At 39.1% G+C, this 15434-nt stretch overlaps 1 protein-coding gene across 1 annotated transcript in view; it reads right to left on the reverse strand.

Annotated features, from left to right (window-relative positions):
• Nucleotides 1–14701, reverse strand: part of GAP43 (growth associated protein 43) — a 95437-nt gene extending 80736 nt beyond the window's left edge. Inside the window, exon 1 of the mRNA XM_019734880.2 lies at nucleotides 14289–14701. Coding sequence (XP_019590439.2) covers nucleotides 14289–14318 — 30 coding nt within the window. The 5' untranslated portion in view covers nucleotides 14319–14701. The remainder of the gene's footprint in view (nucleotides 1–14288) is intronic.
• Between the last annotated feature and the right edge of the window lie 733 nt (nucleotides 14702–15434).

Below are 15434 nucleotides of genomic sequence, written 5' to 3' on the forward strand. Positions count from 1 at the left end.
GAAATTATTCAATTTCAATGGAGCATGTGATGTGAAGAAGAGTGGACTTTGAAGTTTTAAGAGATAGGCAGGGACCAAAAAATTAACAATATATATACAGAGGGTGCCAAAAAAAAGTATACACATTTTAAGAAAGAAAAACTGTATTAAAATTGTAATAATATATACCAATAACAAAAGATGAATACAAATCATGTTTGATTTCTGCAATTACAAGTGGTGCTCAAAGTGGTTACCATCAGCGTCCAGACACTGCTGATTTCGGCGAACTACTGCTCGAGCAACGCTGACCAAAGTTTCCACTTGTATACATTTTTTTGGCATATATGTATATATATATATATATATGTGTGTGTGTGTGTGTGTGTGTGTGTGTGTGTGTGTGTGTATATTTAAAGTCAGATCGAGAACAATCCTAAAAGAAAATTAAAGAAATGGGGCGATGTGTTAGAAAGTTATTTGGATACCACTCAGATTTGTCACAGAAGGCGTCTCAAAAACCCAGAGAAAGAGCATTCTGTGTAGAGGGAGCAACGCATGCAAAAATTTTGAAAAAGGAATCTGTGTTGTGTGTTTTAAAAACTTAAAGGAATTCAGCAGACTTGGTGATCAAGAAGGGGAGGTATAAGCAGTCAGACAAGAAGGCAAGGCCTGAATCATGTAGGATTTTGTAGGCCTTGGTAATAATGAGTTTGGTTTTGGTTCTAAGTGGAATGAGAAGCTATTTAAGGATTTTAAGTGGGGAAGACACATGATCAAACTAACATTTTAAAAAATGCCACTCTGGCTACCGAGAGGAGAATTATTTAAGGGATTGAGGGTAAAAGAAGGAAAATTAGAAGAGAAGGCTATTGCATTAATCTTCATGAAAGACAACTGGGTTAGAGTTGACAGTGGGGATGGAGAAAAGTGAATAGATCAAGACATAATTTTGAGGTAGAGAGTGAGGGAAAAGGAGGAATGAAAGGATTTTTTGTTTGTTTTTTACTTATAGAAGTTAGAAAAAGTAGCAGCATCTAGTGACAAAAGGCAGATTGGGGGAATGAATGAGGGCTGCATTTCCATTTAGGTGACGGGACAAGAAAGGGGAAGAGATTTGGGAATAAGATATGATGACTTATTTTTAGGATCTGTTGAGGTTGCGGCTCCTGAGGGTCATCAGAAAAAGATTTTCAGTAGACAATTAGATGTAAGACTCTAGAACCCATGAATTAGAAAGCCTGGAGAATTTGAGACCCACTGGTCCATGTGAGTTAGGGACATGGATTACTTTATCAAGGAGCTTCTGTTGAGTAAGAACATGCAAGAATAAGTACAAAAGCCCACCTGGGTAACACCAGCTTTCCAGAGACTGGCAGAGAAAGAGGAGCCAAGAATAAAAGAACAAAACAAACACACCACCAAAATACATATGCAACCAAAGATGTAGGAGAAAAGAATCAGCAGAAATGGGTGTTATGGATGCCAAGAAAGTAAAGAGATTCAAGAAAGAAATCATGATTCATGGTTTTGAGTGACCCAGAACTGTCATAATTCTACTTGTCTTTCTGAGAGTTTACAGGGCTTTGTCTTTGTCCTATACAGCCCGACAGAGTCTAATAAAGAACTATCACAAAGTAGATATCCATATATCAATCAGCATGTGGTTTTTGAGCCAGGCACTGAACTGGATATCTTACCTTCAGAGGTTTTGCAAACTAGTTGGAGAAAATTAGGTGCCTACAAATACAAATGGATAATCAGGTAATCAGGTAAGATTTAATGAATGCCAAAGAAACGGGACAGGTAATATGTACTACTGAAGAACTAAGAGGGGAAGATGGCATAGAGAAATGTGGTAGTCAGGAAAGCCTTCACAAATGAAATAACTCTTGATTCAGGCCTCAGGGGTTGGATGAGATTGAGTTAGGCAGAAAGGGAAGCAGTGGAAATGACAATAAAAAAAGTACATGGAAACTAATACTTAAATTCACACTAAGTCTGACTGGGACAGAATGCCAACGTGGAAGAGGAGCTTTGCTATAGAACATGCTATTTTATAAGCTGGAAAGCCTTAGAGGCAACTTAATTCAATACTTTTGTTTATATACAGATGACAATCCAGAGAGATTAAATTTGTTTAAATTCACAAGCCTCGTCAATGGCAGAGCCAGTAGGAGGTAAGGCAAGAATACAAGACTGGTATCAGATTCAGAGAAAAACAATCATAAATAAATACAATTAGCCCTGTAAACAAAGAAAAGTCATTGAAATTTTAAGGAAAAAAAGAAAGTAAAATGCAAGATTAACCAGTAAGCAGTGTGCAAAGGTGATGCCAAAAGCAGGGAATTTTGGTGACTATCCAGCCTTTTTCACCTGGGGTTTTTCATCTGATCAACAGAACACCAACAACAAAAAGATCCGAGTAATTGTTTTCTCCATTCTCACAAACGGTTGTGTGTAAGTAGTACCTGTCCTGTCTAGATGCTAGATGTTAATTCTGGTCTTTCGTGCCTTAGGACATTAGGTCTTGATTCTCTTAGAATGCTGGTTGAAAAAGGCTGGCAGAATAAGGAAAGGACAGATATGAAAGACATTGCAAATAGAATTTGGCAACTGATAAGATAGCATGTGTGGCTTTCATGAAGGAAGGAAGAGTAACCAGTTATTCCATGTAATGAGCTGGGTAACTGGGAATGTGCTGGTCTGCAAAAGATGTTGTCAAAAGTAGGGGAGTCAGAGGTCTAATCTAGGGAGAAAATAACATGACACTTTCTGAGGTGACAATAAAGAATAAAAGGAAAAATAATAATTTTAATAACTGTAGATCTTGAATTATGGGAAAGTTAATTTTTCTGTTGGTTTTCCTATGGCTCTTATAGTTTAGTTCTTTAGAGATGCATTTTACAATATACCCAAGTTCAGTAAAAGCAACACTCTTAATAAAATATACTTAATAAAATAAGCTTCAGTTTGTACACAAGCCAATCAGTGTCCAGTGATACTAGAATGATAATATAGGAGAATTACAGAGGCCTGCAGGAAAACCCTTAATCACTGAAATATAATCCAGCATAAAATAAGACAATGCCTGTGAAGACAAAATTAGCATTCCTTTTTTAAGCCAAGAATCAATAGTTTCTTCCCATGTAAGTGAGGATAAAATTGATTTTGTTCCTAAGTATGCTTAAGTATGCTTAAGTATACTTAAATATACTGGTACCCAAACTTCTTGAATTCTTTCCTGAACACTCTTGTTCTTGGGCTTATTGTGTCTTCCAGATGACGTTCAGAAGTGAAGTCTGAACCATCTGTGGTCATTAATGTTCTCATACAGTTTTCACTCAAGGATTATGGTTTAATTCTAAATTGAGTAATTCTATTTTATAACTCCTCCTCCCTTTTCAATCATAATCATCATTTCATCCTCTTTACTGGTTTTACCCCAAAGATGTAAAGTATGAAGTTCAAGATGGAAGAAAGAATATTCAAGAAACTAGATCTTGTTGATGTTTTCTATGGAGCTCTCCAGTTAACTGTCCTGTTACCACCCTGCATCTTCCAATGAGAGACAATCAAAGCCATGGGAAACACTGAATTTAGATTAGCACGAAAGATGTTTAAATGAATACTAAATGTCAACCTGATTTCTCCAGAGGAGGTTTCCCAGGTGATAGAGAAAACAGAATCACCTTCTCTTTCATTGGAGTAAATAAATCCTTGAGAGTCAAGGGTTAAGGGTAAGATTCTGAAGATCTTACTCTTTAGAAAAAAATATATTTGAATAAACCAAACCCCCAAGTGAGATTTGACTAAAGAAAGAGCCAATAATTTTTAAATGAGATAATACCATTTTCTCTTTCCTTTTGAAAATCTCAGAAATTGTTAGAACTATTAACCCAATAAAAATTCTCCAAATGCCGAGGTGAAGATGAAGTGAGGGAAGTTTATGATGTATCTCTGATGAGGCCTCACTATTTTTTTACATGTCTTAAATGAAATACTATTTTCTCCCATTGATTTAAAGAGAAAGGATTTTGAAATGCAATGTCCACCCTAAATATATTCAATGCCTTTTCCCTTCCCCCATTAGAATTCTGTAAGAGTCTGGATAACAAAAATAGGCTGCCCTCAATACAACTTTTTGTAGAAATCTAACTGCAAGTTAATTATTTGCAAACTGAGAATTTTTCTTCAAAAAAAAATCCTGCCTTGATTTTTTTTCTTTCTTTTTTAAAAATAATGGAGACAATTGCCTCTCCTGGAGTTTGAGTACAACTGTGGAATGCATCCCTTTGGAATACTGTTAAGGATCTAATTTGGCAATTAATTTTACTTCTCAGCATATATTCCAAGCAGATAAATTAGTTTTTGAACCAAAGCATATAGGAGTGGGGAGAGAATTTACATTCTAGCAGCTCCTAATCTAGGCTAGTTTCTAGGCTAATTGTGCTGACTAAGAAGTTCTGAAGCCACTTAGAAAAGCAGCGAATTCTTGAGTTTGCTTAACATTTGGAGATAATTTCATTTATTTTCTCTTTGCTTCATCTAGCTCCTTTATATATTCATTAATGGGAAGATATGAGGGTCTTTCAAATTTCCATTTAAAAATAACATTTTTGAACAGTTATTAGAACTGGGATTACAAATAATGGATGTAAGGCTAATTGCCAAAATTCTGCATTTAGAGCAAACTGGTGCATATGGAGACAACAGCTCAATATTTCAGAAAGTGCCAATTTGCTAAAAATAGATAAATATGATGATTATTGCTGGAATTAATTCAAGGACATTCAGAATGAGATGACTAATATCAAGGAGTAGAATTTCTCTGATATAGATCCAAGGGAGATGTTTTATACCCATTATTGACCAATACTTTCACAGAAACAGATTCCACAAACTAAAAAAAGAAAAGAGAGCAAAACCACACCATGACAAATTAGCAGGAACATATGGTATTCCTCTTAGACAAGCGGTACCTGCCAGAGTTCAGCTTCTGAAAGACGGTGAAAAACCTGTGCCTGTCAACTCCAAGTGTAGAGATTTGCCTTAACCATTCTTTTTTTAGATATAAAAGCTCATGAGATCAGTTATCTGTGTGGTCACTACTTCTTTTTAGAATCATTAGTGATGATTACCTATCAACAATAATATGTAATACCGACAAAGATGAAAACAACCAAAGGGAAAATTTAGTGGTCCATCACATTTGAGGTAAGTCCCTCCTGATCTGGGCAGCTACCGTGCTACAGGGATACATGCAAGAGACTCTTTTGCACAAAATTACTCTCTCATAGGTGTGGCCTTTCAGAACTGTGTCTAAACCATGTGACCTGGCCCTTCCTGTAGACAAAGATTGAGAGATGATTGGTCCATTGGTAACTAGTTGACCCAAGAAAGACCAATCAGATTCATTAATTTTCATTCTTTCTCTAACTCATTCTCTCTCTCTCTCTCTCTCTCTCTCTCTCTCTCTCTCTCTCTCTCTCATTTAGAATTTTGAATGGAGAGACAAAGAAGCTAGGGTTATTAGTTACTGAGTCTTTTAAATGCAGGGCTCCAGAAAGAAAGTCTATTAATTCCTGTTATTGAGGTTCCCAAATCTACTACTCTGGTTCCCCTAGGTTTGAAAAGTATTTTTCAAAATATGCATAATATTATTTGTTCTATTTCAGACTTTTGGCTTCTAGGAAAAAAAGAATCGTTTTAGATAAACTGGATCCAACTGTTATACTTAAAACTATTTTCAAATATTATCCATATATTAAGAAATAAGAGTCTTTAGTTTGCTAAATCCCATTGCTTATATGAGAATTTGATAAATTTAGTTTCATTACATTGTTAACTTATCCCAGTCAACTAGGGATACAGGAGAACTGAAATGTGCTTTGCAGAGATCCTGAAAGCTTAGAAAATTATTCATGGCATTTAGAATTGAGTTGGAAAAGGCTCAGGATTGCATATCACTTCTGATCAAGGTTAATTTCTGACGCACTGAGGAATCCTAAAGTTCTATAAAAATGGTGCTCAGGTGATAATCTTTGAACTTTCCCCAATCAGGCTTCACCCCATTTTCAGTTTTCCAACCAGTCCCGCATTCCCTCTCTACTCTTCTGCCTGACTGGGCCCTCATGTGATGGATGTGAGCACAGCATGCCTGGTAACATTAATGCTGAGAACCCAGTTTGAAAGGGAGGTGGGGGAGAGGATGGGGATAAAGGAGAAGCAGTCAACTTAGTGGGTGGAGACAAGAAATGTAAACAGGAAGAAAAGACTAACACATAAAAAGAAAAAAAGAAATATAGTGCACTTTTCTAATGTATTTGAACTGACCCCTGAGTTGTTGTAACACAGATATACTATACTCCCATTCATTTGCATGGTTAATTTTTACTCTGTAGAGAATAGAAGAGAAGAGATGAGAATGGGAGACCTATATCTATATTGTACACAGAGAACAAGGGTACTTCTTTGCATAGAACCATGAATACTTTAGGTTTCAATGTGTGGAATTCCTGAATTAGTGATATCCTACACTTGAAAAACACATTGTTTGAAAAACACTTTTATTTTTATAACTTTATTTGAGCCTCAAACCAACCTAATAGAAAATACAAGTGAGGAATTGGAGTGTTCTTTTTATGTGTCCACTACACAGATGAATAAACTGAGTCTCAGGATGATTGAGTTACTTACCCGAGGTCACATGACAAGCAATTGGCAGAGCCAGGTCTAGAACCCAGGGGAAAGGTTTATTCCACTACAAAGACATGAGACAGGACATTAAACAAACAACGTCTAAGAAAATAAGATCTGTAAATCATTAAGGATAGGAAACCTGGAGGGTCAGACTACCATACTACAATGAAAACTCACTGCAAATGTGCCACTCTGATCTAAGCGGACAGGAGAGGGGATTGTAACTGACCACACCACCTGTGAGGAGGACCAATCACTGAACATGTATGTACAGCCAGCTTTGAAAAGGTGTATGAGAATGGTCTTCTGTCCCAAACATCTCCCCTAATGGCCCGTCATGATGATACTTCCCTTCCTACTTTTATTACCTCAATAAATGTTTATTTATTGAGAAGTTAATATGTGTTAGACATAGCTTAAAATGCCTGTTTTTTCTAAAACATCCATTTGGAAAGTTGGACGAGACACCCTCTTTCTGAAAGTTTTTTTTTTTCGTAGCCTCACCCACTAAATACTAGTATGAGGTAGTATTACTTAATCAGGAAAACTCCCCTTGGATCTGGGAGGAGGAGAAAAAATAGAAAAACTCAAACAGATTGAGAGCAATGAGCCAGATATAGAAGAGTGTGGAGACTGGGAAGCACTACTTAACTTTAGCAGCTGAAGACAAGTTTCACCTATAAATCATTTTGTCTTACTGCTCTTCTCAAGGCCATGCCAATTCAGTCAGAGAAAACATACTATCTGGAGTCTGGCAGGGAGTATTTTCATGGAAAGCTGTGGCTGCAATGTGCCCCTTATTGGTCACAATAAGCCTACTTCAGAATTAAAATCCCTTCGGTGTAATTTTATCTTTCAAACCTAAAAAAGATAATTGATCTGATTTTCCTTCATTTAACTGACACTTGAAGGGCTGCTTACCATTCAACCTCCCTTTACCTCTATGCAAGACTTTTCTCTGAGGAATATTATTATGTGGCTACTTCAGCAGAAAGGAAAGAAACCCAACTGGAAATAAAATTAATTCTTGAACACAGGCCCCCTGAGCACAGACCAGCATATTTCGAACTTGGTGTGACCAATGAACTAAACCAACCAAGAGTAGCAATAGATTGAGTCGAGGTTTATCTGGAAATGTTGTGGACCAAAGCAATAAGCATAAGCCTTTGGGGCCAAAAGAAAGGGCACCAAAAGACCCAACACTATTGTGACTATGCATCTTTCCAGGGACTTTGCTAACCTCAGAGAGTGGGGCTATCTGTTGGTTGGTGGGGGAGGAGGACATCAAAGGAAGGTTTCCAGATAATACCAGTTATGGTAGTTTGGAGAAACACAATAATAATGGGCTCATTTGTGCCTGCTTTCATTAAAAGGATGGTTATCATCTTAGGTCAATAATAAGAATCAATGATGATCAGCTCTACATCAAAATTTGATGCCAATAAATTAAAGGAAAAAAAATACTAGTGGTTCCACCCATTTAGACAGGCTACAACTTCTGGAAAGTCGGTAAACCTGGTTCCATATTCATTTAGTAAACAGATTATCTACAGTTAAAACAAGTTACTATATTTGGCAAGTATTGTAGTAGGCACTGGAGATAGAAAAATAATTATTCTATCCTTTCCTTTAAGCAGCTCACAGTATGGACACCAATAGGTGAAAGAAAAGAAAAAATGAAAACAAAAACAAATGCTATACAGTGCAACAAGTGATATAATAGTGATATTACAAAATATAGCAGTCACAAAAGAGGTAGATAGAAGAAAACTTAGGGAGGGCAAGAATGGCTTCAAAGATCTAACTCTTAGAGGGCAAATGAGAATTTTTTCCAGGCTGAGATGGAATATAATGTGGGAAGAGAGTACAGTATGAGGTAGGCACCAAGATCTGAAAAATTGATGTGGCATCATATGGTGAAAGAAGGTGTTTAAAGATGGCCCTGGAAAAGTAGACAAGACTAGATCATGTCATCTATGCTGAGCAATTTGTATTTTAGCTTACAGTTAACAGGGAACCATGAGAGGATTTTAAGGAGGAAAATCACATGACCAAATTTGCGTTAGGTAAAGATAAATGCAGTGTTATGTGCAAGGAGCATTGAAGGAGAGCAAGATGGAGGTAGGGAGTCCATGTAAGAAGCGATTGCCTTTGTCCAGACGAGAGGTAGTGAAAGTCTGAACCCAGTTATTTGTGGTGGTGTTGAAAAGCAGAGGATGGATTCAAAATCTTTTTAACTAGAATCCAAGGATTTAGTAACTGGATGTAGGGATTGAAAACAGGATTATGTTTAGGATTACTTCCAGGTTCCTTGAAAGCTGGATAGACAGTGTTGATGTATAGGGAGGGAATTTGGAAGAAGACTCAGTGGCACACAACACAAGGCACTGAGTATGAATTTGTACCCAGTACATGTGGGTATCTATTAAATACTTAAGCGTCACCTATAGGTCAGGAGCTCAGGAGAGATATCCAGTATATAGATTTAGAAATCCTGCAGTTGGTTAAAACTCCAGACAGGAATGAGATCACCTAGAAATGGGATGTAAAGTAAGATGAGAAATGGATCAAGATCATGAACCAGGAGATAAATTCATATTTGGGGGAGAAGAGAGTGAAAGAAGCCAGCAAAGAAGACTGAGATGGACAGATCTGAGAGAGAGGAGAAGAGCTATCATGGGGGTCAAATGATGGGAGAGTTTCAGGAAGAAAAGTAGATAACACAAAATGCCAAAGAGATATCAACTAAGTCACAAACTGAAGAGTCAGTGGATGTGGTGTCTTTTGCAATATATTTCAATGGAATTATGGGAACAGAAGCCTTATTAACATAAATGGAATGGCGAATGGGAAGTGATGAAGAGGAGAAAGTGAGTGTGAAGAGTGCTTTTAGGGACTGTGTTCTAAAAGGGTGAGGCAGAGTACTACAGAGATGGGGACAGGAGAATCAGGAGAGGGTCCTTTAAGATTAGGGAGACAAGAGCATATTCACAGGCTATGGGGAAAGGAGTTAATACAGCAGAAGAGGAAACCTCAAGAGAGAGTAGGACATGATGGAATGAAATTCTGCAGAAAAAAACTAGGAGAAGAAAGAGCACAAGCAGAGGAATCATCTGTAACCAGAAGGAACTACTTGCTACCAGAAAAACGCAATATAGAAGGGACTGAACAGTCCTGAAAAACTGGCCGTTCTAAGCCAAGCTTCGCATTGCAAAACGTGGCCAGAAAAATGTTTGTACATTTGCCTTGATCTTTTTGTTTTCACATTAATTTTGTTTAGTATAATCCCTACAAAAACCCTTTAAGGCAAGCAGAACGGGGGTTTTTGCTTGTTTTTATTTCATTTTTGTTTTTTAGTCTCCATCTATAGGAGGAAACCGAAGCCCAAGATTATGTCACTCTTTCAAGATCACAGAATCAGTAAGTGGCATAAACTAAGTGCTCTTCCCAACACCTCAGAGAATGTTACAAAGATTTCAATGGCAACCTGACCACACTTCCGAAATTCAGAAGGGAGAATCCCTGCCCACAATCACTCCTTTGACAACAGACACTCTTGCTTGGTTGCCTGAATGCCTTTATGATAACTAATAAGGAAGTGAATGCCGTATCTTCTCTTGAGATGACCTGGGTATGTGCATCCTTTGAAATGTTCTTTTAATATTAGAGGATGATTTTAAAGTTGTCTTACTTTACCACTATGAAAAAGGAGAACATTTGGTTAATACATATGCTCAATTCTTGCCTGAAAGGAAACCCCCCTTCCTTATGGGGCCAGGTAAAACTGTAGTATATGGAATTATCAGGCCCAGGCATAACACTGACAATTTCAGTAGGAGGGAGCAGAGGAGACCACTTGCCACTCTCCCTCTCAGTGAATAAGAGCACTGCTCTTTAGCACAAACCATGAAAGGAGGTTTCTATCGTTTTGCCAGCTCAGCAAGAGAAAAAATTAACCCTACGTGTTCTTATCCCAGTTTCCTCAGCATGGGTGGGGAGGGCGGGACCAGAGTTACAGATTACAGGAAGGGAGAGCAGAGCTCATTGTGCATGAGTTAGAAGGAATTTCAGTCACCAGATAGGAACACATTTCTAGACTCACCATGCATTTTCTAAGGTTCTCTGCAAGTCCAGAAAATTTGACAGAGGGGGAAAAAAAAAAAAAAGCCCTTTAAATGATTTCTTCTGTTGAAATTTGAAAATGTGTGGTAGAAATCAGCATTTTAAGAAATGAGCAGTTTCAATTATATTAAGTAGAATGCCTCTATTTAATTAATTCACTTAGTCCCTGGTTAAACTGGGTGTGGCTCAGCAAGATTTCGGTGGAATCCAATCTATCACTAGGAGGAATGGTCTGCACCAGGCAGCAAGGCTGCACGCTTCCACACCTTTCCCATATACTGCAAGGGAGAGGCGAAGCTGGAATTCTAAACCACAGACCACACTCTCTAAGATAAGGATTATTTGTTGTATGAGGAAAAAGGCAGATGCTTGTGGCCTTGAAAGTGGGGGGTAGAGAGGCTATTTGCTAGCATTGCTGTTCTTTACACTTCAATTACAAAGTAAAGTCCTTATTTTTAAACAAAGGAAATACCTCACAGTTTTCTTGCTTTTGTGGACGCAGATCCTATCTTGCAAGTTTTTCATCATCTGCAATACGCATGGTAATTAAGCTATTTAAAGTTAGCCCCAAGATATTTGAAAATCATAAGCTAACAAAATCTCAGGAATTCTTTTATTTTATCCCTCCTTTGCCCACTCCTTTATCTTCATCTCATCTCCACCCCACTCCCATTCTCTTCTTCCTGCTGTAATAATCTATAGTGGTAGGTAATTAATGACCAATAAAGATCATTTATGCTTTCTTCTCACCCATGGGCAACATATTACAACTCAGAAATCCAAGATTGCTTCTTTATGCTGCTCAAGTGGAAGAGGAAGGAAGTGCAATCTCTCCAGCCCCCTCCCACGTTTCTGCTGGATTTCATGGGTGTGGCAGAGTTTAGACCTCTGCAGGTTTTTGCCCTTGTTTATTCCCTGTTAAGTACTAGGATGATGAATAGATGCCAGAAGAAAGATAAACACAGTCGGATTCTGCCATGAATGATATAGCATCATTTCACCCACAAACAGGAAACCTGTGTGAGACTTAAGTACTCACGCTATATAAATGCCAGTCACTGTAGTGTGGAGCCCACGCCCTGAACACACCATTTCTTTCAGTCTGATTTAGCACTACCCTAAACACTGACTACTTATGTGACCGATACATAACAGTGGTAAATAGGGAAACTGACCATTTCACACAGAAGCACACATTCATAAAATGCATGGGCAAAATAGGACAATTTCTATACCTTGCATTCTCTTGAATATAAATTATGCTAAAACACAGGCAGGCATGTGGAAGCCATACGGAAGAGCACATACTATATATGAAGTGTGCAGATGTTATACACATTTACGTGCCAATTTCTACAACTCTCTAAATACACAATTTCAGCTTCATCACTTTGAACATCCCAGGGAACACTTGGGGCTGTCACTGAGCTAGAACCCTGGTGAGGGCAGCTGTCCCCTTTTGGGGAAGGGAATTCCTTTAGCTCAATTCCCTTTCTAAAAATTATGCTTGGTTTCCTTTGTCGAAGGAAAGGTGTGTGTTTATACTTGCTTGTGTATACACGGAGTGGCAAAAAGTTATAAACCGGCATATTTTTCTTTTCAAAATTAAAGCTTTTTAAATGAATAGTGCTGGTTTCCTCAAGGCTCCGCCTTCCTAAATTTTATGTCCCCAGCTCACCAGTGGGGCAACCTCAGGACATTTCCTTGACAGTGTGCTTAACCCAGCCACCTGTATCTATTGCATTTATGTATTAGAATGAAGGAAGGCAAGGAGAGGAAGTGTCTTGGTTTGAAAAATGAGAGCCAATGGAAGCATCAATCTCTAGAACCATAGAGCAGTCAGTTTAGGGAAGTACTGCATGTAAGACTCTCATGCTCTTCCCCAAACACCCCTACAAAAACCACACACAAAATTTCAAGTGCCTGCTAGTCAGCTAGTTACTTGTTTATTTATTTATTTAACCTATGCCTTCCCACCCTCTCCACCCATTGCTATGACATTCTGTTTCAGTCTCTCTTCCCCTTCCTCTTCCTTCTCCTGCATCCTCACTCCCCACCCCTCCTTTCAGGGCGCTGGCTAAATGTGCAAAGCTGGCAGGCTGTTTCTTCTCCACTCCCCCGTCACCCCCTTCGGATTCAGCGAGTGTTTTACGATTTGCCCAATATCCAATACCTGCACGGGAATAATGCCCAATTCCTGTCTCTTGCACCCCATCCCTAAGGCAATCAATCTGCAAAGGGCTTCTTTGACCAAGACTGCCTCCCCTCCCAGGGGCACGCACATACACACACGCACAAACACACACTCACCCATATCCCACACCCATTTTTCTCCTTAACCTTCGCCAAAATCTCCAAACGTGTTCCAGCAAATGTTTGAAAGCTTCATTTGGCGAATGCCACAGCACTGTGGGTTCCTGCGGAATACCATACTCGTCGTTCCTCCCCACTCTCACCCCAATCAAGTTTCTAAAATGTCTTTCAAGAAATAAGTGAGCAATTTGAAATGGAAGGAAAACCTGGGCAGTGGGGGAGGGAGGGAGGAAGGGAGTTCAGATTCTCACTAATCTTGTATGTGTCCCTCTCCCTGATGAAAATGAGTCACCATGCTTATTATCCAGAATGTTAGCCCGTGTCTAGTCACTGGCAATCCCAGGAAAGATGCAAGGGAAGGGGAGAAAAGACCTGATTTCCAACAGGTAATACTCGGCTCGTCTTTCCCGGAGCTCAAAGCTCCTAGGGGCGTGGTCCACCCTCTCCCCCGACCAGCTGGTGCACAATCGGCTACGGGGATTTTCCCTTTCCACACCGCCAATTTCTCCCCCAGCCCCAGTTGTCTTGAGATTTTCTTTTTGAAAAAAAGAGAAAAGAAAAAAAAAAAAGAAAAAAAAGAAAATCCCAAATCAGTTTCATTCATTCATTGAAAAATAAATAAATAAATAAAACCTTCACATGTTCTTCCATTGACACCTGCGCCCATTTGAGGCGCAGGCATGTAGGAAACAAGGCTTCTTCCGCAGCACATGTGACAAAATTGTAGGACAGAACAAGCAATACTCATTACTGAATATTATTCCTTCAATCTGCTTTTTGCAAATAATATAAAGGGTTGCCTCCCTACCTTGTAGGTAGCGCCCACATCTTTCCCCCCACACCCCTTTCTACATGCACACCCGCAAAACCGGAGACCTGAAATGCTGAGCATTTACTAATAGCCCCCTCCCGAAAAATATTTCTTATTTCAGCCAAACAGGCGTTTTTTTCCTACCCTCATCCTAATTAAGAGCAGCATTCCAAAACCAGAGCACGAGAGAGAGAATAGAAGAAAAGCTGGGACGCAACCCTCAGTTCCCATATGCTAAGGAAACGCAAGCACCATGGCCAGAGCAGAAGCAGTTAAAACATTTTTTCTTTTTCTGTCTTTACAGGGAAATACTGTACTCCGGTAATTTCACATCAGCAAGAAGTAAAAATCTTAGCTCTACCTGTTTGGTTCTTCTCATACAGCACAGCATGGTTGTATCGTCCCTTGCCTTCTTCCTGCCTTCTCTCCTTTCCTCCTCTCTTTCTTATTCCCCCCCTCTCCACCTCTTTTCTGCTTGCTAGCTCACTCGCTCTCTCGCGCTAGCGCGCTCTCTCCCTCCCTCCCTCTCTCTCTCTCCCTCACACACACCAGGGCAGTTAGCAGCAACTGTAAGGTCCACAGCTATTGCTCATCGCACATGCTCTCTCTTCTCTCTCTCTTCTCTCTCTCTCTCTCTCTCTCTCTCTGCCCCTCTCCCTCTCCCCCCCACTTCCTTACTTCCCCTCTTTCTGAACCCCCCACCTACTCTGTCTTTTTCGCTGTCTCTCCGTCTCTTTCTCAGAATTATTCACTAGCTTTCAATGACTAATCACTTCCCCCAGCCCCCACCCCCATTCTAGACCATCGCCCCCTCCCAGTCCCCTGCCAACCTCATGAATATTTAAACAGCTCCAATCTGGACCCAATTACCCACCGACTTTCCCGCTGCATTGAGAGTGTGTGTGGGGGTGGTGGTGAGCGTGGGGGGGAGGGCGGGTTGGGTGCAGAGAAGGATGTTCCAGCTGGTTCTGAAGACTGGATGGAATGCGTTTTAGGGAAGAGGGTCTTGAGGGATGCTTGTATTTCTTTACTCTTTTCTTTCCCCAATATCATACAAGTAAAGAACAGCTATTCCAAATGGGTAGTCAGACCTATACAATATGTTATATCTGCTAGTTAGGTTTTATGCACAGTTAATAATTGTGAGGGTTAAGTTCTTTCAAAAAAATTGTATAATGTGTAAATATCATACACTGTATACATACTGTACTCAGTATTCATATAACCTAAAACAAATACATACATATAAGCTTAGATATGCATAAACATATCTCATATATACTCCAATATCAAAAAATCCACATGAATATGTTGCATTTTAAACGTTCTAAGCACTTGAGTTCAGAAATGATAACTAATGTTTAGGAATTAGCATCCTCATCTAAAAATCATAGTTGTTTTTTTTTTTCCTTAATGAACATACACCTGTTTGAAAATTGGGGTTTCTTCTAATTTTACTGAAAAAGCTGAGCACATTTGAATGTCTCTATAATATTAATAGTGCGCA

This window comes from Rhinolophus sinicus, linkage group LG01 (assembly GCF_036562045.2).
Source record: "Rhinolophus sinicus isolate RSC01 linkage group LG01, ASM3656204v1, whole genome shotgun sequence".
Classification (NCBI taxonomy): domain Eukaryota; kingdom Metazoa; phylum Chordata; class Mammalia; order Chiroptera; family Rhinolophidae; genus Rhinolophus; species Rhinolophus sinicus.